The sequence below is a fragment of the Pleurodeles waltl genome, chromosome 2_1 (assembly GCF_031143425.1).
Source record: "Pleurodeles waltl isolate 20211129_DDA chromosome 2_1, aPleWal1.hap1.20221129, whole genome shotgun sequence".
Lineage (NCBI taxonomy): Eukaryota > Metazoa > Chordata > Amphibia > Caudata > Salamandridae > Pleurodeles > Pleurodeles waltl.
The window spans coordinates 29,906,997-29,929,398 of NC_090438.1; the positions used below are offsets into that span (position 1 = coordinate 29,906,997).

General features: G+C 48.6%; 1 protein-coding gene across 2 annotated transcripts in view; it reads right to left on the reverse strand.

Annotated features, from left to right (window-relative positions):
• The window catches only part of TAF1 (TATA-box binding protein associated factor 1), a 290,896-nt gene that overhangs the window by 95,129 nt on the left and 173,365 nt on the right, over nucleotides 1-22,402 (reverse strand). For both annotated transcript variants that reach the window (XM_069209109.1, XM_069209102.1), the window contains exons 27-31: nucleotides 21,436-21,544; nucleotides 7,373-7,471; nucleotides 4,819-4,996; nucleotides 1,557-1,624; nucleotides 753-875 (exon numbers count right to left, since the gene is read on the reverse strand). In XM_069209109.1, coding sequence (XP_069065210.1) covers nucleotides 753-875; nucleotides 1,557-1,624; nucleotides 4,819-4,996; nucleotides 7,373-7,471; nucleotides 21,436-21,544 — 577 coding nt within the window. The remainder of the gene's footprint in view (nucleotides 1-752; nucleotides 876-1,556; nucleotides 1,625-4,818; nucleotides 4,997-7,372; nucleotides 7,472-21,435; nucleotides 21,545-22,402) is intronic.

Genomic DNA, 22,402 nt, shown 5'->3' on the forward strand with positions numbered 1-22,402 from the left:
GCTCCTCCATCACCAAAGGAGTAAACGTTTCCAGGGGCAATCCTAGACACTTTTTCAGCAGTTCTTGATTGCCCTACTGAAAACAATGCCACAGTGTCTCTCACCTTTATAGTCCAAGATGGGGAAACCCTTATTCCCATGTGCAGAGCCGGTGTTCCCACCCAGAAGTGTGGCAAGGAGCAGTCCTTTACTTTGTAGTCACTTAAAACCAATTCAAATCCAGGGATAAGTTTTCCTTCCACTGGCCTTGGCGCCAGCCTATGTTCCTTTCCAAGTGTCACTTCACATCCGTTTGTGACAGGCCTGGCACCTCTGAAGTTAAGCTCCGGGCCCACTCCAGCGTGTCGTCCTACCGGTGAAAGAAAATGCCTCCCCACTCCCTGGTCATCGTCTACGGTCTGGGAGCAATTTACACCTTACCCCTAAATAAGTCAAGACCAGACAGGGCATTTGATGGAGAGCTAATCCATATTAGCCTCCAGGAGCTTCAGACCGGGTGACTTTCTCTTAAAACCCAGAGCAGTGGCTTTCTCTTAAAACCAGTAACTGAGTTTAAGAAAAACAACACACTCTGGGTTAGCAGACTGCCAGGGAGACAATGTGAAGGTGGGGAATCTGCAGAGAGAACAGTATTGAATAGAATCTTCTTCTTTCAACCAACATACACAAAGGAGACAGACAAGCTAAGTGGCTAAGGAATGGGCAGGACTGAACTACAACAGACTAAATCAAACAAAAAACCAAACTCGTACATCTGGCACGGCCATCATCTTCTGAGTAACAATGTTATCCAGGATAAAGGAAAAGGCTACTTGGTCGTCGTCATCAAGGAGAGGGTTGATGGCTTTTTCCAAGCGAGCCAAACGGTCTTCTTTCTGAAAGACAAACATGGCAGAACATTTGAGAGTGTCTCTTTACTCTCGAAACTACAGTTGTGCTTCTTGCAAGGAGTAGGGACTTGTTTGAAAACTGTTCGTATACTAATGTCCATGGTCCACTAATGCGCCACACACAGGATAAATGAATGTCAGTAAAAAAAAAGCATCCAAATTCTTTATCTAATGAGATACCAAATGAACCACTGAATCTTGATGTAGGTGCTTCAGATCGAACATTGAGATTCCACAATTGTAATTATTTCATTCCAAAGTGAATTTGCAGTCCGTAATTCACTTTATTTCAAGAGAGAGGCAGGTAGGGCCACCCTAACTAGTCTAGAAATAAGAATGTGGAATTAAATCCTAGAAGGGCAGAGGTGGCTAACGGTCTTGGCTGCATCAGCACACGAGGAGCAGAAACATTGGCATCTGGCAATTGTCCTGTCACTACCCTCTTCAACATACCCCGCAGACAGCATGGAAAGTAGTTCTCGGTATGAAAAGGAGCTGCACTTCCACAACCTTTTATATAACCCGGAATCTTGCAGAAAACCTTGACTGAGCTCCATGTAATGAAGGCTACAGAAGTGGAGCGATTCTGAGTTCAATATCTTATGTTTAAATCCCAAATGATTTCTTTCTGCTGTGACCTGACGTGGCGGGCATTATTGCACTCACCTCTCGCAGCTTCTCATCGCACAGCTCCAGCATGGCATGGGCGATCTGGGTCAAGGAGTGTTTGGGCCCTGCAATAAGAAAGCAAAATGTGTGAGAAAAAACAAGTTACTTGCCTGTTGTAACTCTCTTTCTGGTGGATCCAGAGAATTTTGTAGCAGTGCTCCTACATGCCGACAAGAGGTGTGGTGTGCCTCTGTGCTGACTCCGCAGCACCCCAGAAGTGACAGACGGGAGCTGCATATAAGTGCCACCCATCTGTGCTGACATCAGTTTCTTGTCTTTTCCATTTCCACGCCCTCAGACACAGCACATGAATAATTGCTGATAACAGTTTGCGGATCACAAACTTGGGATCTATTTAGATGTTAAATGAATCCATTCCATAGTGCCGGGAGTTGTGAGGACAGTGAGAGTTGCGCCCCACGACAGACTGTGAATGATCAGTCACCACTGTAGATCCTGGGCCGTCTACTCCGAGACCCAGATAGAGTTGGAAAGGCAGGATTGATTCTGGGCCCACTGGGATTTCAGGTTGCACTGCAGGGCTTGCAAGTGTCACCTTGCATAGGTGACAAGGAAGATGCACAAGGCTGAGGCCAAGAAGCCTCAGAGCCACCTTCAATGGGATTCCAGATCAAGCCGGAAATGTCAGGATCATAGGCTGAATGCCCCAAACTTATAAGTGTGGAGGAAAAACACTGACCTCCATCATGTCCAGCAGAGTAACAACCCCTGCCATCCTCCATGTCTGTCACCCAGGTAGAAGCAGGTCTACCTCCTGCAGCAGGACTGGCAGCTGACCTTCCAAAATTCAGTTTGGTGTGGATATTGGGCGTGGAGGGGAGAAGAGGCAGGGCATAGCGTTTTTGAAGAATTTGTAAGACCCATCTGTTGAATGCGAAGGACTGCCAACCAGGGAGGAAATACTGAATGCTGAATCCTGCCTCACAGTGGTTAGGCATGCTCTGCTGAAGGGAAACTAAAGAGGTTCATTGACAGGTTTAGTAAAGGAGGTATCGGAAATCTGGCATCACTAGTGGCCTGCACGTTGTACGCCAGAACCACATCGGGGACCTCAAAAGGAATGGGCTGTCTGCTGCAGCCCTGGCTGGCTGGGAAGGCTACCTCTGACTGTATGCCAGCGCTCTGGAACAGGACCTGAACTTCTGCAACTGATCTGGAAATTGATGAAAAGGTCAACAGCCCCAAGTAACCCGTTTTAGCTTTCCCAGCTTTAAAGCACTTCAAAGCTGAGTTTCCCTTCTCTCTGAAGTGACGAGACCCATCAAAGGCCTGTAGACTGCCAGAGATCCCAGTGGCCCTCATCTAGGCATGGCTATAAAGGGCAACACTGGTAGCGACCACCCTGCTCAAGCAATCGGAGGGATAACATACCTGGCCACATTCTGCCCATCATGTATCTGGACCAAAGAGGTCCAAAGATGCTTCAGGACCATCAGTAAGATCTTGGCCATGTCTCAAAGGTCATGTGCGTAGCGGCACATCAGGCACAGTGCGTTCACAAATAAACACGTTTATCACGAGCATCACTTCTCCTGGATTCTTTATCGGGGAAAGTGGTTGGGATTAAGATTCACCCTATTGGTCGAGGCCTGTGCAGTGACTCTCCAAAGTGGGGTGCATGTTGAGAAAATCCGGGTCACTGGGAGCCAGCCTATGGCACCTACGCCTAGCAGCCAGCCAAGAACATGGCTTTGACCAGAGAACCATCATCGTTCTGTGGAAGAAGTGGCTCAGATGTGGCTGGCCCTGGCTGCAGAATGTCAAAACATTCATTTTAGTCTCAATGAAGGGCAGCCGTACATTCAGCACCTCAACTACCTTACGAACCACGACTGCACATGAGTCACACTCTTGCACTGGTGGCCCATGTGGCGAGTCAAGCTCCGTCTCAGGAGAGGTATCAAGCCCACTGCTGTTCTGTTAACCAAGTTACAAGGCATCATCATTATCCTAACGGGTAACATGCTATCCTTTGTATCATCATCAATACCCGGTGTGCACTCTGCCCCGGCACAGGACCAGAATCAGAGCAAAACAGATGATGGAGCCTCGGTTCATAGCTGTGGTGTGATAGAGGCACAGGATTATGATCAGGGTGCACAACCCTTTGTAATCTCAGTGATCAGGACGTGGGGTTGGGTTCAGTGCCGGTGGGGTCCGGGTCGCGTGGACTCGTGGCATCGTGGCGTCGGATTGGAAGTCTGTACTGGAATGAGAATGGGTCCGGTAATTGCTCTCAAGGATACAGATGTTGCCAGGGATGAACCCGCCAGTGGTAGCCCAACAGGAGGCCCCTGGGGTTCCATGGGGCACAAGGGTGTGCCCGAGGGAGCTGGAAGTACACTGAAAAATTTCAGTCTTACCTTGAAAGCTTCTATTTGCTTGAGGGTCAACGGCGGCCCAGGAATATCGGGTGCTTCGGAACTAACTGAGGAATCGTTTCCATGGCTGGTTACCTCAAATGAGTAAGACTTACACTCTCACGCCCTCCTGCATCCTCTTTAGAGTCACAGTGGTGGGAAGGGGTTGAATCCTGCTTCCCTTTCTTATGCTTGCGTTTGGACTTAGACCTAAAGAAGGACTTCAAACACAAAGACTGACATCTGCTTGCTGCATCTGAGGCATGCTTGATAACTCTCATTTTCAGAGGGGACATCGTTTCGAACCTTGTCAGAAAACAGAAAAAGCCCAGAAGTGGTGCTCCGGATCTGTGTTAGAAGCAGTGGAAAGAGAGAAACCAACACCGGCGAGCAGGGCTGGTGCTTACAAGCAGCTCTGCTCCCTTATTTTGGGGTGGTTTGGAGCACAACACTTAGCAGCGAGCGGGAGCACAGCTACGAAACAATCTCTGGATCCAGTCCTGGGGCTATTCTCAGGTGAAGAACCTGCAGTTAGAAGTATCCATCAGAAATACTGCTGCCTGTTACAAGAGCTGGAGATGGTGGAGTATGCTGAGCTGTGCTAACGTGTGCATCAAGATGGAAGGCTGTTTGTATTAACATGAGGGTGTTGTGGAAGAAAGTGGTAACAATAACTTTTGATAGCATTGGAGCAGTAGGAAGTTTGCGGTGGAGATGGGGGTCTAGTCACAGAACGCAAAGTTTGGGGCAGTAGGGGAAACAAGGATAAGTGGGGCCCTCAAATTACTGAACATTAGGGGGCACTAGAAGGAGAAGAGATACTCCAGCACTGCAATGTAGGCATGAAGAAGGGGAAGGGACATTCCTTCAGTTCGTACCATTGTAGGTAATGCTGTTCTTCAAAATAAGCTCAACCTGCTCACGGAACTCCTCGCGGGAAGGGTACATGCGGCGGCGTACATTCTCACGCAGGGTCTGCAGGTCCATGGGACGAAGGATGATCTTGTAATAATCCTTCACAACCTTGCCGTTCACCGGTGTGTGAAAGGGATACGTCTACAACAAGCAAACAAAAATGAATTTCATTTAATCCCGTGAAATAATCACCACCACCCCAACCCTGAGTGAAGAAAACCTTTCATATTACGAAATATTCAAAAATATGTCAGGAAATTACACATGCAAAGATAATTCACTATATCAAGTGCATAAAGTCTCCTTCACAGTAGCTCAGGTACAACATCGATCTCCTTCATTCCCATCATGTTCAGTCACAGGTAGGAGCATCTTACAGCATGCCATAAAGCTCTATGCACCATTGTTTTTTTACCACATTTAGTAATGAACTTGTAAAGTATTCCTAACATATTACCCCTACCTGAGGTCCTCTTTACTATCCAAACGGAACCATATCACCCCCACCCAGGAACCTCCACTGGCTCCCCGTCCACAAACAATGGCCATTCAAGATGTTGACACACGCCTACAAAGCCCTCCACAAACAAGGACCAGCATACATCAACCACCTGAACTTCCACCCAACACCTATGCTCCTCCACCCTCGCACAGACACCGCATATCCACCAAAGCCACAGTGGAGGCCGTTCCTTCTCCTACCTCGCCGCCAAGCCCTGGAACAACCTGCCCCTCCACCGCCAGACATCGCCCTCCCCGTCAGACTTCAGGAAGAGACTCAAGACCTGAGCATGGTAAACGAACACCGTGGATACCCTCACGGGTGAATAGTAGCGCTTTACAAATACGGATTGATTGACTGATTTACGGTTTCTGTTATGGCGGTCTGGGAAAGTATTCCTAACATACTACACCTACTAGAGCCTCCAAATACCATCCCTAGTTTGTCACATCTACTACAGGCCATTCATGATACCGCTGTAATGTGGCATCCACTAAATATCATCAATATTATTCCTACTGTATTAAATTGAACAGCGTTCTGCTAACCCTTTCCTGATATACATCATCTTCTAGAGGCTCTTTAGACTATTCCTACTCTGTAACATCTAGTAGCGGCCTTCCGTAATACTCCTGTTACGGAACATGCACTAAAGATCTTCTTAATATTTTATACTAATCCTCTTAAACAACATCTTAAAGCGGTCTGCTAAACTCTTCCTAATGTAGTACAAGGGAGCCTGCAATCCTCTGGTAAGGGCCACTCTCTCATCTCCTTATTACACAAGACATGTGACATCTCTAGCTGCTGCCACAGTCAGTGCCAGGTCGAAAGGAAGGCGAAGGAGAATAATTACAGCCCCAGTTTAATAATTAAAAAACAGGAACTGGGTCTTTCTTCTTCGGATATCCCTTTATAAGAAGAAAGCTCTGTTAGCAGAGAGAAGCTATTCATGGCAATGAGTGGTGCTCTCCATGTTTCGGTTATTGACCAGGAAAGAGCAGGAAACCACGGAATTCAACGGTTTGTGGGAAGGATGATGGTATGACACTGTGTTCTAAAGGATAGAGCACTTCCTGCCGTACTTTATAAAGATATTGCAAGTTCCAAGACCTTTAAAAGGAATCAGTTCCTCTTCAGTGACTTGCGATGTCCTTATAATATACGGAGGGGAGACTTTATTCCTTATAATAGATGGTCATATCATCAGCCTCCCCCATATCTCAATAATACTACACTGACTAGAGGCTTGCAATACTATTCCTCTTTTGCAATATGACTATTACTAGAAGTAATTTATACTATCATTACTGCGAGCCTACTAGAGGTCCACGGTAATACTTCTGTTCTGTAAAGTCTACTGGGGACGTTTTAACTATTCCTGTTCTATGAAGTCTGATACAGGTCCTCAATTCCATTCCTATTATACACCGTCTACCAAAGCTCCCCTGTGCAATTCCTTACTGCATCAATTAGCGCCCTCTAAACGAATCCTGTCATACTGACTCGGTTGCTTACTTGTAGTCCTGGTTCTGCACTGCAGGACTCTTCGCTGACGTCAGGAACATGAGAATAAGCTCCCACTGCAGCTTCATGATCACAGCACCTTTACATTTATGTCTCAACCCTTATTGATTGCAGCACCTTTAAGTTTCTATTACGCCCCTCACTGACTGCAGCGTCTTTAGATTTCTGTCATACAGCACCTTTACATGTCACCCTCGATGACTGTAGCACCTTTACATTTCGCTCGCACCCATCAATGAATGCAGCCCCTTTACATTTCTTCACGAAGCTCAGTGATTGCGTAACTTATACATTTCCGTCACACCGTTCAAAGAACGCAGCAGCTTAAGGTTTCAGTTTTTAGCACAATGAGCACAGCAGGTTTTCATTTGTCGCCCTCTTCAAGGATCGCAGCACTTTTGAAATTCTGTCACACGCCTCAGGGATTGCAGCACCTATACATAGCATCTATACATTTCTGTTGTATCGCATGATGACAGTGTTCTTACATTGGGCATATCTCTCAAATCATTGATAATGGACTCCAGTGTTGAAGACAGGGTGACCATAGGATCCGTCCGTCGCCGATGGATAGACTTGTGAGGCCGCTGTAAGTAAAGACAAAGAATATTTGACAAATGCCAGCAAGAAGGCCAGAAACTCAGGATTAATGAATCTCCAAAAAACACAGAGGTGGCAGAGTTGGGATGGGGGAAGCGAAGGAGGCAGGGACAGTGGACAGAAGAGGCAGGGCAGACCAACACAGGAAGCAGTAAAGAGCAGACAAAGGGGGCAGACAAGAGCCAACAAAGGAGATCAGGAGAAGCCAAAAAATGGGATCAGGAGAAGTAGACACAGGGAACCGGGAAAAGCTGACAAAAGGGGCCAGAAAGAGCCAACAAAGGGGACCAGGAGGAGCCGACAAAGGGGACCAGGAGGAGCCGACAAAGGGAGGAGCCGACCAAGGGGACCAGGAAGAGCCAACAAAGGGGACCGGGAGGAGCCGACAAAGGGAGGAGCCGACAAATGGGACCAGGAAGAGCTGACAAAGGGGACCGGGAAGAGCCGAAAAAGGGAGGAGCCGACAAAGGGGATCGGGAAGAGCCGAAAAAAGGGGATCGGGAAGAGCCGAAAAAAGGGGACCGGGAAGAGCCGAAAAAAGGGGACCGGGAAGAGCCGAAAAAAGTGGATCGGGAAGAGCCGAAAAAAGGGGACCAGGAAGAGCCGAAAAAAGGGGACCAGGAAGAGCCGAAAAAGGGGACCAGGAAGAGCCGAAAAAAGAGGTCTGGGACCAACAAAGGGGACTGGGAAGAGCCAACAAAGGGGACCGGGAAGAGCCAACAAAAGGGGACCGGGAAGAGCCAACAAAGGGGACCGGGAAAAGCCAACAAAGGGGTCCGGGAAAAGCCAACAAAGGGGTCAAGGGAAAAGCCAACAAAGGGGACCGGGAAAAGCCAACAAAGGGGACCGGGAAAAGCCAACAAAGGGGACCGGGAAAAGCCAACAAAGGGGACCGGGAAGAACTGATCAAGGAAGGTGGTCAGGCGAGCCAATGAAGGGAGAAGAAAAGCAAAATAAACAGTAAAGGAGGTGGAGAGAATAGAACCAATAGCAGGCAGCTGAAGGAAACATAACAAACAGCAAATGGCTGAAGGTTGCAGAACAAAAAGCAGGCAGCTGAAGCGGGGAAGCAGACCAAACAGTAGGTGGCTGGGGAAAGCCCAGCAAACAAGGGATGGCTGGGGATGGCCCAAAACCAGCAGGAGGCTGCAGGAGACCAACAAAAAGCAGGTGGCTAGAGGCACCCCAACCAACAGCAGGTGGCTAGAGGGAGCCCAACAGACGGCAGGTGGCTAGAGGCACCCCAACCAACAGCAGGTGGCTAGAGGCAGCCCAACAGACGGCAGGTGGCTAGAGGCAGCCCAACAGACGGCAGGTGGCTAGAGGCACCCCAACCAACAGCAGGTGGCTAGAGGCACCCCAACAGACAGCAGGTGGCTAGAGGCAGCCCAACAGACAGCAGGCGGCTAGAGGCAGCCCAACAGACGGCAGGTGGCTAGAGGCAGCCCAACAGACGGCAGGTGGCTAGAGGCACCCCAACCAACAGCAGGAGGCTAGAGGCACCCCAACAGACAGCAGGTGGCCAGAGGCAGCCCAACCAACAGCAGGTGGCTAGAGGCACCCCAACCGACAGCAGGTGGCTAGAGGCACCCCAACAGACGGCAGGTGGCTAGAGGCACCCCAACAGACGGCAGGTGGCTAGAGGCACCCCAACAGACGGCAGGTGGCTAGAGGCACCCCAACAGACGGCAGGTGGCTAGAGGCACCCCAACAGACGGCAGGTGGCTAGAGGCACCCCAACAGACGGCAGGTGGCTAGAGGCAGCCCAACAGACGGCAGGTGGCTAGAGGCAGCCCAACAGACGGCAGGTGGCTAGAGGCAGCCCAACAGACGGCAGGTGGCTAGAGGCAGCCCAACAGACGGCAGGTGGCTAGAGGCAGCCCAACAGACGGCAGGTGGCTAGAGGCAGCCCAACAGACGGCAGGTGGCTAGAGGCAGCCCAACAGACGGCAGGTGGCTAGAGGCAGGCAAACAGACGGCAGGTGGCTAGAGGCAGCCCAACAGACAGCAGGTGGCTTGGTGGAAAGGGAGCCGAGCAGCTGAAGGGAAAGGAGCCCGGCACACAGATAATGACGGGGTGGGTACCCAAACAGCAGCTGGCTCAAGGAAGGGATAGAACTGATAATAAGCATCAGAACAGAACCGCGCCAGGCCATGAAACAGCATGTGGTGGAAGGATGATTCCTTAGAAACAGCAAGGATCAGTGTGCACCCTAAGAAACAGCAATGGTTTGTAAGTGCCCAGAGAAACAGCACAGGGCACTGAAACCCCTAAGAAACAGAAGGGAGCAGTAAAAACCCTAAGAGACAACAAAGGGTACGTGCGAGCCCATAGCAGCAGCAGGTGGCCCATAGAAACAGCAAAGGGGATGAGTGAGCTCAGTAGGGGGTTGTGCAGGCCAACAACAACATCAGGAGATGCATGTAAGGTCACAGAATCAACAAGGGAGCAGTGCAAGCATACAGAATGATCAAAGCACAAGAGCCCACAGAAAGGTGGGAAAGGGAGCTCCAAGAACCAGAAGGGGGCGGAACTAGGTGAAGAAACTACCAGGCAGATGAGTGAGCCCATAGAAACAGCATGGAGCCTGTGAGCCCACCAATCATCAAGGTGCAAGGGGAGGGGTGGAAGCCCAAGGACCAGTAGGAGGCTGTGCAAACCCAAGCAGTGCAAGGTGCAAGCCCTAGTACCAGTATGGGGGGATGTATCAGCCTAAGAACCAGCAGAGGGCCATGCAAACCCACAGAAACAGCAGGTTACCATGTGTGCTCAAAGAAACAGCCCAGAACCAGCAGGATGCTGAGCGACCACAAGCTCACACAAATTGTTTAAGGAGTGCCTATCAAGCTCAGATGAAAGACTGGGCAAGCTCACAATCGGGGGTACAGAGCGGCAAATGCACGAGGCTACCCAAAAGACAAGTTGGGGTGGGGAGGGGGAGTTGACAAACAGCGAGGCAGAGCTAGCAGTGCAGGCCCCCAAATGCGAAGATGCAATGCTGAGAAGTGTAACTCGCGCTATCCAAGCCCTGCAGTGGTAATCTCCAGTGGAAAGGACGCAGTGCTATGTGAGGCGGGGATTATAGACAGTCAGTGAATGGCAAAGGTGCTCTATGAGGCTGTCAAGTTTAACCTCCAGTGGGGAAAAGCAAGTGCTCTGAAAGGCTGGGTGTGTTAACCTTCAGTGAATTGGATGGAGTGCTGTGTTAATCTGTGGTGAAAGGAAAACACTTTGTGAGACTGGCAGTGTTATTCATCATCAGAAAGAGTGCAACGTACACCCGCAGTGGAAGGCGTGCAGCAGTGCAATGCGTGCTGTTCTTACGCACCTTAGTGAATAAGATACCTCAAGCCCAGGGAGAAGTGTTGCCTTTCCCAGCATCCCGAGGGGCCAGGCAACTTTGGGCCTGATTTAGCTCTTGGTGGATGAGGTTACTGTGTCTCAAACGTGACGGATATCCTGTTCGCCATATTACGATTCCATTATATCCTATGGAAATTGTAATACGACAGAGAGAATAACCGTCACTTTTGTGACAGAGTAACCCATCAGCCAAGATTTAATGAGGCCCTTTATCATAAGCAGCGGCCTCTCAGAAGCACAGTGACCGCAGAGTTACCACAGAGTAGGCTTCACTGAAAGACCCGCATAATCTCGGAACTACTTGCCCGCCAGCACCAAGGAACATGTGAAGACCAATACCCCGATAGCGGACTATGAAGGTGGAATTATTTCCATTTAACCCCAAAAGATCAACCCTGTAATTTCCCACACGACCTGGTTGTGAGAAGGTAGCCTCTTTCTAGCCTTGTTACCCCCACTTTTGGCCTGTTTGTGAGTGTATGTCAGGGTGTTTGTCACTGTTTTCACTGTCTCACTGGGATCCTGATAGCCAGGCCTCAGTGCTCATAGTGAAAACACCATGTTTTCAGTATGGTTGTTATGTGTCACTGGGATCCTGCTGGTCAGGACCCCAGTGCTCATAGGTTTGTGGCCTATATGTATGTGTCACTGGGACCCTGTCACACAGGGCCCCAGTGCTCATAGGTGTGCATGTGTATGTTCCCTGTGTGGTGCCTAACTGTCTCACTGAGGCTCTGCTAACCAGAACCTCAGTGGTTATGCTCTCTCATTTCTTTCCAAATTGTCACTGACAGGCTAGTGACCATTTTTACCAATTTACATTGGCTTACTGGAACACCCTTATAATTCCCTAGTATATGGTACTGAGGTACCCAGGGTATTGGGGTTCCAGGAGATCCCTATGGGCTGCAGCATTTCTTTTGCCACCCATAGGGAGCTCTGACAATTCTTACACAGGCCTGCCACTGCAGCCTGAGTGAAATAACGTCCACGTTATTTCACAGCCATTTTACACTGCACTTAAGTAACTTATAAGTCACCTATATGTCTAACCTTTACCTGGTAAAGGTTAGGTGCAAAGTTACTTAGTGTGAGGGCACCCTGGCACTAGCCAAGGTGCCCCCACATTGTTCAGAGCCAATTCACTGAACTTTGTGAGTGCGGGGACACCATTACACGCGTGCACTACATATAGGTCACTACCTATATGTAGCTTCACCATGGTAACTCCGAATATGGCCATGTAACATGTCTATGATCATGGAATTGCCCCCTCTATGCCATCCTGGCATTGTTGGTACAATCCCATGATCCCAGTGGTCTGTAGCACAGACCCTGGTACTGCCAGACTGCCCTTCCTGGGGTTTCTCTGCAGCTGCTGCTGCTGCCAACCCCTCAGACAGGCAGCTGCCCTCCTGGGGTCCAGCCAGGCCTGGCCCAGGATGGCAGAACAAAGAACTTCCTCTGAGAGAGGGTGTGACACCCTCTCCCTTTGGAAAATGGTGTGAAGGCAGGGGAGGAGTAGCCTCCCCCAGCCTCTGGAAATGCTTTGTTGGGCACAGGTGTGCCCAATTCTGCATAAGCCAGTCTACACCGGTTCAGGGACCCCTTAGCCCCTGCTCTGGCGCGAAACTGGACAAAGGAAAGGGGAGTGACCACTCCCCTGACCTGCACCTCCCCTGGGAGGTGTCCAGAGCTCCTCCAGTGTGCTCCAGACCTCTGCCATCTTGGAAACAGAGGTGCTGCTGGCACACTGGACTGCTCTGAGTGGCCAGTGCCACCAGGTGACGTCAGAGACTCCTTGTGATAGGCTCCTTCAGGTGTTAGTAGCCTTTCCTCTCTCCTAGGTAGCCAAACCCTCTTTTCTGGCTATTTAGGGTCTCTGTCTCTGGGGAAACTTTAGATAACGAATGCATGAGCTCAGCCGAGTTCCTCTGCATCTCCCTCTTCACCTTCTGATAAGGAATCGACCGCTGACCGCGCTGGAAGCCTGCAAACCTGCAACATAGTAGCAAAGACGACTACTGCAACTCTGTAACGCTGATCCTGCCGCCTTCTCGACTGTTTTCCTGCTTGTGCATGCTGTGGGGGTAGTCTGCCTCCTCTCTGCACCAGAAGCTCCGAAGAAATCTCCCGTGGGTCGACGGAATCTTCCCCCTGCAACCGCAGGCACCAAAAAGCTGCATCTCCGGTCCCTTGGGTCTCCTCTCAGCACGACGAGCGAGGTCCCTCGAATCCAGCGACACCGTCCAAGTGACCCCCACAGTCCAGTGACTCTTCAGCCCAAGTTTGGTGGAGGTAAGTCCTTGCCTCACCTCGCTGGGCTGCATTGCTGGGAACCGCGACTTTGCAAGCTCCTCCGGCCCCTGTGCACTTCCGGCGGAAATCCTTCGTGCACAGCCAAGCCTGGGTCCACGGCACTCTAACCTGCATTGCACGACTTTCTAAGTTGGTCTCCGGCGACGTGGGACTCCTTTGTGCAACTTCGGCGAGCACCGTTTCACGCATCCTCGTAGTGCCTGTTTCTGGCACTTCTCCGGGTGCTACCTGCTTCAGTGAGGGCTCCTTGTCTTGCTCGACGTCCCCTCTCTCTGCAGGTCCAATTTGCGACCTCCTGGTCCCTCCTGGGCCCCAGCAGCGTCCAAAAACGCCAAACGCACGATTTGCGTGTAGCAAGGCTTGTTGGCGTCCATCCGGCGGGAAAACACTTCTGCACGACTCTCCAAGGCGTGGGGGATCCATCCTCCAAAGGGGAAGTCTCTAGCCCTTGTCGTTCCTGCAGTATTCACAGTTCTTCAGCCTAGTAAGAGCTTCTTTGCACCAACCGCTGGCATTTCTTGGGCATCTGCCCATCTCCGAGCTGCTTGTGACTTTTGGACTTGGTCCCCTTGTTCCACAGGTACCTTCAGACAGGAATCCATCGTTGTTGCATTGCTGATTTGTGTTTTCCTTGCATTCTCCCTCTAACACGACTATTTTGTCCTTAGGGGAACTTTGGTGCACTTTGCACTCACTTTTCAGGGTCTTGGGGAGGGTTATTTTTCTAACTCTCACTATTTTCTAATAGTCCCAGCGACCCTCTACAAGGTCACATAGGTTTGGGGTCCATTCGTGGTTCGCATTCCACTTCTGGAGTATATGGTTTGTGTTGCCCCTATCCCTATGTTTCCCCATTGCATCCTATTGTAACTATACATTGTTTGCACTGTTTTCTAAGACTATACTGCATATTTTTGCTATTGTGTATATATATCTTGTGTATATTTCCTATCCTCTTACTGAGGGTACACTCTAAGATACTTTGGCATATTGTCATAAAAATAAAGTACCTTTATTTTTAGTATAACTGTGTATTGTGTTTTCTTATGATATTGTGCATATGACACTAAGTGGTACTGTAGTAGCTTCACACGTCTCCTAGTTCAGCCTAAGCTGCTCTGCTAAGCTACCATTATCTATCAGCCTAAGCTGCTAGACACCCTATACACTAATAAGGGATAACTGGGCCTGGTGCAAGGTGCAAGTACCCCTTGGTACTCACTACAAGCCAGTCCAGCCTCCTACATTGGTTGTGCAGTGGTGGGATAAGTGCTTTGAGACTACTTACCACTCTTGTCATTGTACTTTTCATAAGAGAAAAATATACAAAACAAGCTCAGTGTATATACACATAGCCAAAAAAGTTTTGCATTTCCTCTTTTCACTCTTTTCTAAGTGCTGAAAAGTACTACTAAACTTTCAAAAAGTTCTTAAAAGTTTAAAAAGTTTTTTTCTGTCTTTCCAAAAAGTTCTGAAAACTTTTTTCTCTTTTGTCTATCACTTTAACTCTCTCTAAAAATGTCTGGCACAGGCCAAAAAATTGAACTGTCCAAACTTGCATATGATCACCTTAGCTGGAAAGGAGCAAGGAGTCTCTGCATAGAGAGAGGTTTGAGTGTAGGGAAGAATCCTTCCTTAGAACTGTTAATTAATATGCTTAGAGTACAGGATAAGGCCATAAGTGCCCAATCTGTAGAAAAAGTAGCTAATGGTTCTCAATCTGATCCAGGGACTCCCCCAGGAAAAGGTTCAGGAAAGAAACTTCTCAGCCTGCCCATTACTAGACAGTCTAGCATAGTTGGTACAGAGGTTGAATCACATCATACTGATGATGTGCTCTCACATTATACTGGTAGCCAAGCTGTTAGGGTGCCCTCTGTAAGGGACAGGTCTCCTTCTGTTCATTCCCATCATACCTCTGTATCTAGAAATGTCCCTCCCACCCACCCTGATGACAGATTGTTGGAAAGGGAGCTCAATAGATTGAGAGTGGAGCAAACCAGACTGAAGCTCAAGAAGCAACAGCTGGATTTGGATAGACAGTCTTTAGAAATAGAGAGGGAAAGACAGAAAATGGGTTTAGATACCCATGGTGGCAGCAGCAGTATTCCCCATAGTCATCCTGCAAAAGAGCATGATTCCAGGAATCTGCATAAGATAGTTCCCCCTTACAAGGAGGGGGATGACATTAACAAGTGGTTTGCTGCACTTGAGAGGGCCTGTGCTGTACAGGATGTCCCTCAAAGGCAGTGGGCTGCTATCCTATGGCTATCATTTACTGGAAAAGGTAGGGATAGGCTCCTTACTGTAAAAGAAAATGATGCTAACAATTTCCAAGTTCTTAAGAATGCACTCCTGGATGGTTATGGCTTAACCACTGAACAGTACAGGATAAAGTTCAGAGATACCAAAAAGGAGTCTTCACAAGACTGGGTTGATTTCATTGACCAGGCAGTGAAGGCCTTGGAGGGGTGGTTACATGGCAGTAAAGTTACTGATTATGACAGCCTGTATAACTTAATCCTGAGAGAGCATATTCTTAATAATTGTGTGTCTGATTTGTTGCACCAGTACTTGGTGGACTCTGATCTGACCTCTCCCCAAGAATTGGGAAAGAAGGCAGACAAATGGGTCAGAACAAGAGTGAACAGAAAAGTTCATACAGGGGGTGACAAAGATGGCAATAAGAAGAAAGATGGTGAAAAATCTCAAGATAAGCATGGGGATAAGGGTAAAACCAAAGATCCCACTTCAAATCTTAAACACTCTTCAGAGGGTGGGGATAAAACAAATTCTTCCTCTTCTTCCCAACCTGCACACATTAAAAAGCCTTGGTGCTTTGTGTGTAAAAACAGAGGCCATAGGCCAGGGGATAAGTCCTGTCCAGGTAAACCCCCTGAGCCTACCACCACTAATACATCAAGCTCTAGTGCCCCTAGCAGTAGTGGTACTAGTGGTGGGACTGCTGGCAACAGTCAAGCAAAGGGTGTAGTTGGGTTCACTTATGGGTCCATAGTGGAAACTGATGTAATCAGCCCCAAGACAGTTTCTGTCACACCTAGTGGCACTGGCCTTGCCACACTGGCTGCTTGTCCCCTTACAATGGATAAGTACAGGCAGACAGTTTCAATAAATGGTGTTGAGGCCTTGGCCTACAGGGACACAGGTGCCAGTTTCACTTTGGTGACTGAAAACCTAGTGCCTCCTGAACAACACATCATTGGACAACAGTATAAGATTATTGATGTCCATAACTCCACTAAGTTTCTTCCCTTAGCTATAATTCAGTTTAGTTGGGGTGGAGTTACTGGCCCTAAGCAGGTGGTGGTATCACCTAACTTACCTGTAGACTGTCTCTTAGGTAATGACCTAGAGGCCTCAGGTTGGGCTGATGTAGAGTTTTATGCCCATGCAGCCATGCTGGGCATCCCTGAGGAATTGTTCCCTCTCATTTCAAGTGAAATGAAAAAGCAAAGGAGAGAAGGCCTGAAAACTCAGGATCCCTCTCCATCAACAGGTATAAAGGGTATCACAGTATCCCCTAACCACCCTACCATTCAGGATACTATTCCTGTGGTGGGAGAAACCTCTCCTGGGGTGGCACCTGTTCTAAGGGAATCATCAGCTGGCAAAGCTGGACTCCCTGAGGTGGAAGTACCTCTCTGTGGGATAACTAACATTGGTGAGAAAAACAGCACCATTTTAGTTAACATGGAGCATCCCTCCAACCCTTCCAGAGAAACTTTAGTGCAGAAACCCTGCACTACCTCACAACACTTAGGACAGCATCCCTGCCCTAGTGTGGAGCTCATAGGACAGCATCCCTGCCCTGCTCCAACTCAAGAGAAACAGCATCCCTGTTCTCTCTTCCAGCCAGATGGACAAAGTTTTTGCCCAGCTATGGCTTTTCTGAGACAGCATCCCTGTCTGGCATTTCCATCACTACAAATAGGTTCAGTGGACAATTCCCACTGCTCTAAACTAAAACTTACTGATAGAAACTCTGAAAATACATCTTCACATTGTTGCTTAGCTAAAAAACTTCAAACAGGGTGGTTTACATCCCCACAGGGAAGTAACCATATAGTGGATGATAAAGGGAGTAACCAGTCTATTGCAGAGCTACTCTCTACTTATCACCACTTAGACAATAAAGTCTCAACTGGCCAAGGTTAGCCTTATTGTCCTTCGTTTGGGGGGGGGTTGTGTGAGAAGGTAGCCTCTTTCTAGCCTTGTTACCCCCACTTTTGGCCTGTTTGTGAGTGTATGTCAGGGTGTTTGTCACTGTTTTCACTGTCTCACTGGGATCCTGATAGCCAGGCCTCAGTGCTCATAGTGAAAACACCATGTTTTCAGTATGGTTGTTATGTGTCACTGGGATCCTGCTGGTCAGGACCCCAGTGCTCATAGGTTTGTGGCCTATATGTATGTGTCACTGGGACCCTGTCACACAGGGCCCCAGTGCTCATAGGTGTGCATGTGTATGTTCCCTGTGTGGTGCCTAACTGTCTCACTGAGGCTCTGCTAACCAGAACCTCAGTGGTTATGCTCTCTCATTTCTTTCCAAATTGTCACTGACAGGCTAGTGACCATTTTTACCAATTTACATTGGCTTACTGGAACACCCTTATAATTCCCTAGTATATGGTACTGAGGTACCCAGGGTATTGGGGTTCCAGGAGATCCCTATGGGCTGCAGCATTTCTTTTGCCACCCATAGGGAGCTCTGACAATTCTTACACAGGCCTGCCACTGCAGCCTGAGTGAAATAACGTCCACGTTATTTCACAGCCATTTTACACTGCACTTAAGTAACTTATAAGTCACCTATATGTCTAACCTTTACCTGGTAAAGGTTAGGTGCAAAGTTACTTAGTGTGAGGGCACCCTGGCACTAGCCAAGGTGCCCCCACATTGTTCAGAGCCAATTCACTGAACTTTGTGAGTGCGGGGACACCATTACACGCGTGCACTACATATAGGTCACTACCTATATGTAGCTTCACCATGGTAACTCCGAATATGGCCATGTAACATGTCTATGATCATGGAATTGCCCCCTCTATGCCATCCTGGCATTGTTGGTACAATCCCATGATCCCAGTGGTCTGTAGCACAGACCCTGGTACTGCCAGACTGCCCTTCCTGGGGTTTCTCTGCAGCTGCTGCTGCTGCCAACCCCTCAGACAGGCAGCTGCCCTCCTGGGGTCCAGCCAGGCCTGGCCCAGGATGGCAGAACAAAGAACTTCCTCTGAGAGAGGGTGTGACACCCTCTCCCTTTGGAAAATGGTGTGAAGGCAGGGGAGGAGTAGCCTCCCCCAGCCTCTGGAAATGCTTTGTTGGGCACAGGTGTGCCCAATTCTGCATAAGCCAGTCTACACCGGTTCAGGGACCCCTTAGCCCCTGCTCTGGCGCGAAACTGGACAAAGGAAAGGGGAGTGACCACTCCCCTGACCTGCACCTCCCCTGGGAGGTGTCCAGAGCTCCTCCAGTGTGCTCCAGACCTCTGCCATCTTGGAAACAGAGGTGCTGCTGGCACACTGGACTGCTCTGAGTGGCCAGTGCCACCAGGTGACGTCAGAGACTCCTTGTGATAGGCTCCTTCAGGTGTTAGTAGCCTTTCCTCTCTCCTAGGTAGCCAAACCCTCTTTTCTGGCTATTTAGGGTCTCTGTCTCTGGGGAAACTTTAGATAACGAATGCATGAGCTCAGCCGAGTTCCTCTGCATCTCCCTCTTCACCTTCTGATAAGGAATCGACCGCTGACCGCGCTGGAAGCCTGCAAACCTGCAACATAGTAGCAAAGACGACTACTGCAACTCTGTAACGCTGATCCTGCCGCCTTCTCGACTGTTTTCCTGCTTGTGCATGCTGTGGGGGTAGTCTGCCTCCTCTCTGCACCAGAAGCTCCGAAGAAATCTCCCGTGGGTCGACGGAATCTTCCCCCTGCAACCGCAGGCACCAAAAAGCTGCATCTCCGGTCCCTTGGGTCTCCTCTCAGCACGACGAGCGAGGTCCCTCGAATCCAGCGACACCGTCCAAGTGACCCCCACAGTCCAGTGACTCTTCAGCCCAAGTTTGGTGGAGGTAAGTCCTTGCCTCACCTCGCTGGGCTGCATTGCTGGGAACCGCGACTTTGCAAGCTCCTCCGGCCCCTGTGCACTTCCGGCGGAAATCCTTCGTGCACAGCCAAGCCTGGGTCCACGGCACTCTAACCTGCATTGCACGACTTTCTAAGTTGGTCTCCGGCGACGTGGGACTCCTTTGTGCAACTTCGGCGAGCACCGTTTCACGCATCCTCGTAGTGCCTGTTTCTGGCACTTCTCCGGGTGCTACCTGCTTCAGTGAGGGCTCCTTGTCTTGCTCGACGTCCCCTCTCTCTGCAGGTCCAATTTGCGACCTCCTGGTCCCTCCTGGGCCCCAGCAGCGTCCAAAAACGCCAAACGCACGATTTGCGTGTAGCAAGGCTTGTTGGCGTCCATCCGGCGGGAAAACACTTCTGCACGACTCTCCAAGGCGTGGGGGATCCATCCTCCAAAGGGGAAGTCTCTAGCCCTTGTCGTTCCTGCAGTATTCACAGTTCTTCAGCCTAGTAAGAGCTTCTTTGCACCAACCGCTGGCATTTCTTGGGCATCTGCCCATCTCCGAGCTGCTTGTGACTTTTGGACTTGGTCCCCTTGTTCCACAGGTACCTTCAGACAGGAATCCATCGTTGTTGCATTGCTGATTTGTGTTTTCCTTGCATTCTCCCTCTAACACGACTATTTTGTCCTTAGGGGAACTTTGGTGCACTTTGCACTCACTTTTCAGGGTCTTGGGGAGGGTTATTTTTCTAACTCTCACTATTTTCTAATAGTCCCAGCGACCCTCTACAAGGTCACATAGGTTTGGGGTCCATTCGTGGTTCGCATTCCACTTCTGGAGTATATGGTTTGTGTTGCCCCTATCCCTATGTTTCCCCATTGCATCCTATTGTAACTATACATTGTTTGCACTGTTTTCTAAGACTATACTGCATATTTTTGCTATTGTGTATATATATCTTGTGTATATTTCCTATCCTCTTACTGAGGGTACACTCTAAGATACTTTGGCATATTGTCATAAAAATAAAGTACCTTTATTTTTAGTATAACTGTGTATTGTGTTTTCTTATGATATTGTGCATATGACACTAAGTGGTACTGTAGTAGCTTCACACGTCTCCTAGTTCAGCCTAAGCTGCTCTGCTAAGCTACCATTATCTATCAGCCTAAGCTGCTAGACACCCTATACACTAATAAGGGATAACTGGGCCTGGTGCAAGGTGCAAGTACCCCTTGGTACTCACTACAAGCCAGTCCAGCCTCCTACACTGGTCCCCTCCAACACGTGGCAATAAACCAGCCAATGTCCGGAGGCCAGCAGTTAAAACACATCAACACATACATGACAGGGCAGGTAGGTCCATCAAGGACATGAATACTGTGAAATCAGGTCATCAACTGGATAGAATAACTAGGACTGACCTGAATATGACTTTTTTGGTCCTTCCCCTGACCGAAGACGTTCAAAGTGGGGTTCGAGTAACCTATGTACATCTTTAACCAAACTATACCCCCGTGTGTGCTTAGAATCATTGGACTGCTGTTCACCCCATTGTATTAATTACCTAATATGTAGCAGCCACTGCGACTGAAATTTCTTTTTAACTCACTTTTTCCCACTGGTCAAGGCTGTTTCTCTTCTCTGTTTCACCTCTCACATTCATGAACTGTGAACATATTTGTTTAAGAATTATGCTTAAACTGATACATGATGGAATGAATTGATAATCACAGTGAAGATTTTGGCAGCATAGATATAACTCAAAATATCACACTTTGTTTTAAATAAAACAGGAACGTGATTCCTTCATACAAAACAATGCACTTCTTGCGTTGTTTTGAGAATTAGTGTTGAATTAAGCCAGCCAGGAAATTCCTGCCGTGTATTTGTTGTTCTATAGTTCTAGCCTCCCCTGCTTTATGAAGATCAAAACTCCATTTGTAATGGAAATGTCCACAAAAAGGCATAACGTGCTAAACTCTGTGGGCAAAATCTTGTGCAATGGGAAGCTGGCGTGTTCTACTCAGTGAAAGGAATGTACTGGTACGCTATGGAAAGCAGCAAACTTAACACCAACTACACGAGACTTAGGAGTGTGCCACAAGCAGCGCTGTATTCAGGTTCGTTAAATGTTGTTCTGTATATGAAGGAGCACATATGTATGTTACAGGTTCAGAACTCACGTTTAGGTAATCACAGTGCACTGTGGTCCCAACTCGTCGTTTCTTCTTAGGTGGAAGTGGCTGCTTAGGGAATTTCAGGACCAAGGACTTCCTCCGCACCTCATCCGCACTGGGGTTAAAAGAACAGGCGAAGGATTAGCATCACTAATTCAGCATCAGTACTGAATCTACTATCCAGGTAAAGAACCCTCCAGTGTGTGACTACAGAAGAAACAAAGCATGTGGCAAGAGCTGGCCTATCACCTTTTCTATGCATCTTGGAAGGTTTACGGTCTCACAAAGTCTGACATCCGGTTTCCTACAATTAGCTAAGCTTACGATCACATAAACCATCTTTGTCCGTGCTCACAATCGTAGAACCGCTCCACTATTCACGCTTACACTTGTAAAACCCTTCCAATATACACGCTTACAGCCACATAAAGCCCAGACTATGGAAGCATATGATCATGTAACCATACAACTAACAAAGCTTACAATCATATAAACCCAATCACTATTTAACCTTTGCATTCTTTCATGCATATTACTGTCCATGCTGCCGATCTTACGAACCAACTATCGTCACTATCCAAGCTTCCAATTTTACAGCCAACCCTACCCAATATCAAAGCATACACTCCTATCCCACTCTTTCAATGCAACGAGCCTCATCACTACCTGTGCTTACAATCAAATAATCCCAGGACTATTCAAGCGAAGAATCCTAAAAACAAACACTAGCCCAGCTTCCAGTCCTACAAACCAACCACTGTCTTTACTTAAACCCCATCAACGTCTTTCAATTCTACAAACCGACCAGCCTCTACCAATCGAATTGCTCATTCTCTGTCCCTCTCTTATCACTGTCAAGGTGTACTTTCGTCTCACACAGGATTCCTACACAATCCGAGACCCATCCAGACACTAGCTGGGTGATTCTGCTGTTGGCTCGGACTTGGCCACTTCATTAGATTTTGTGCGCCGT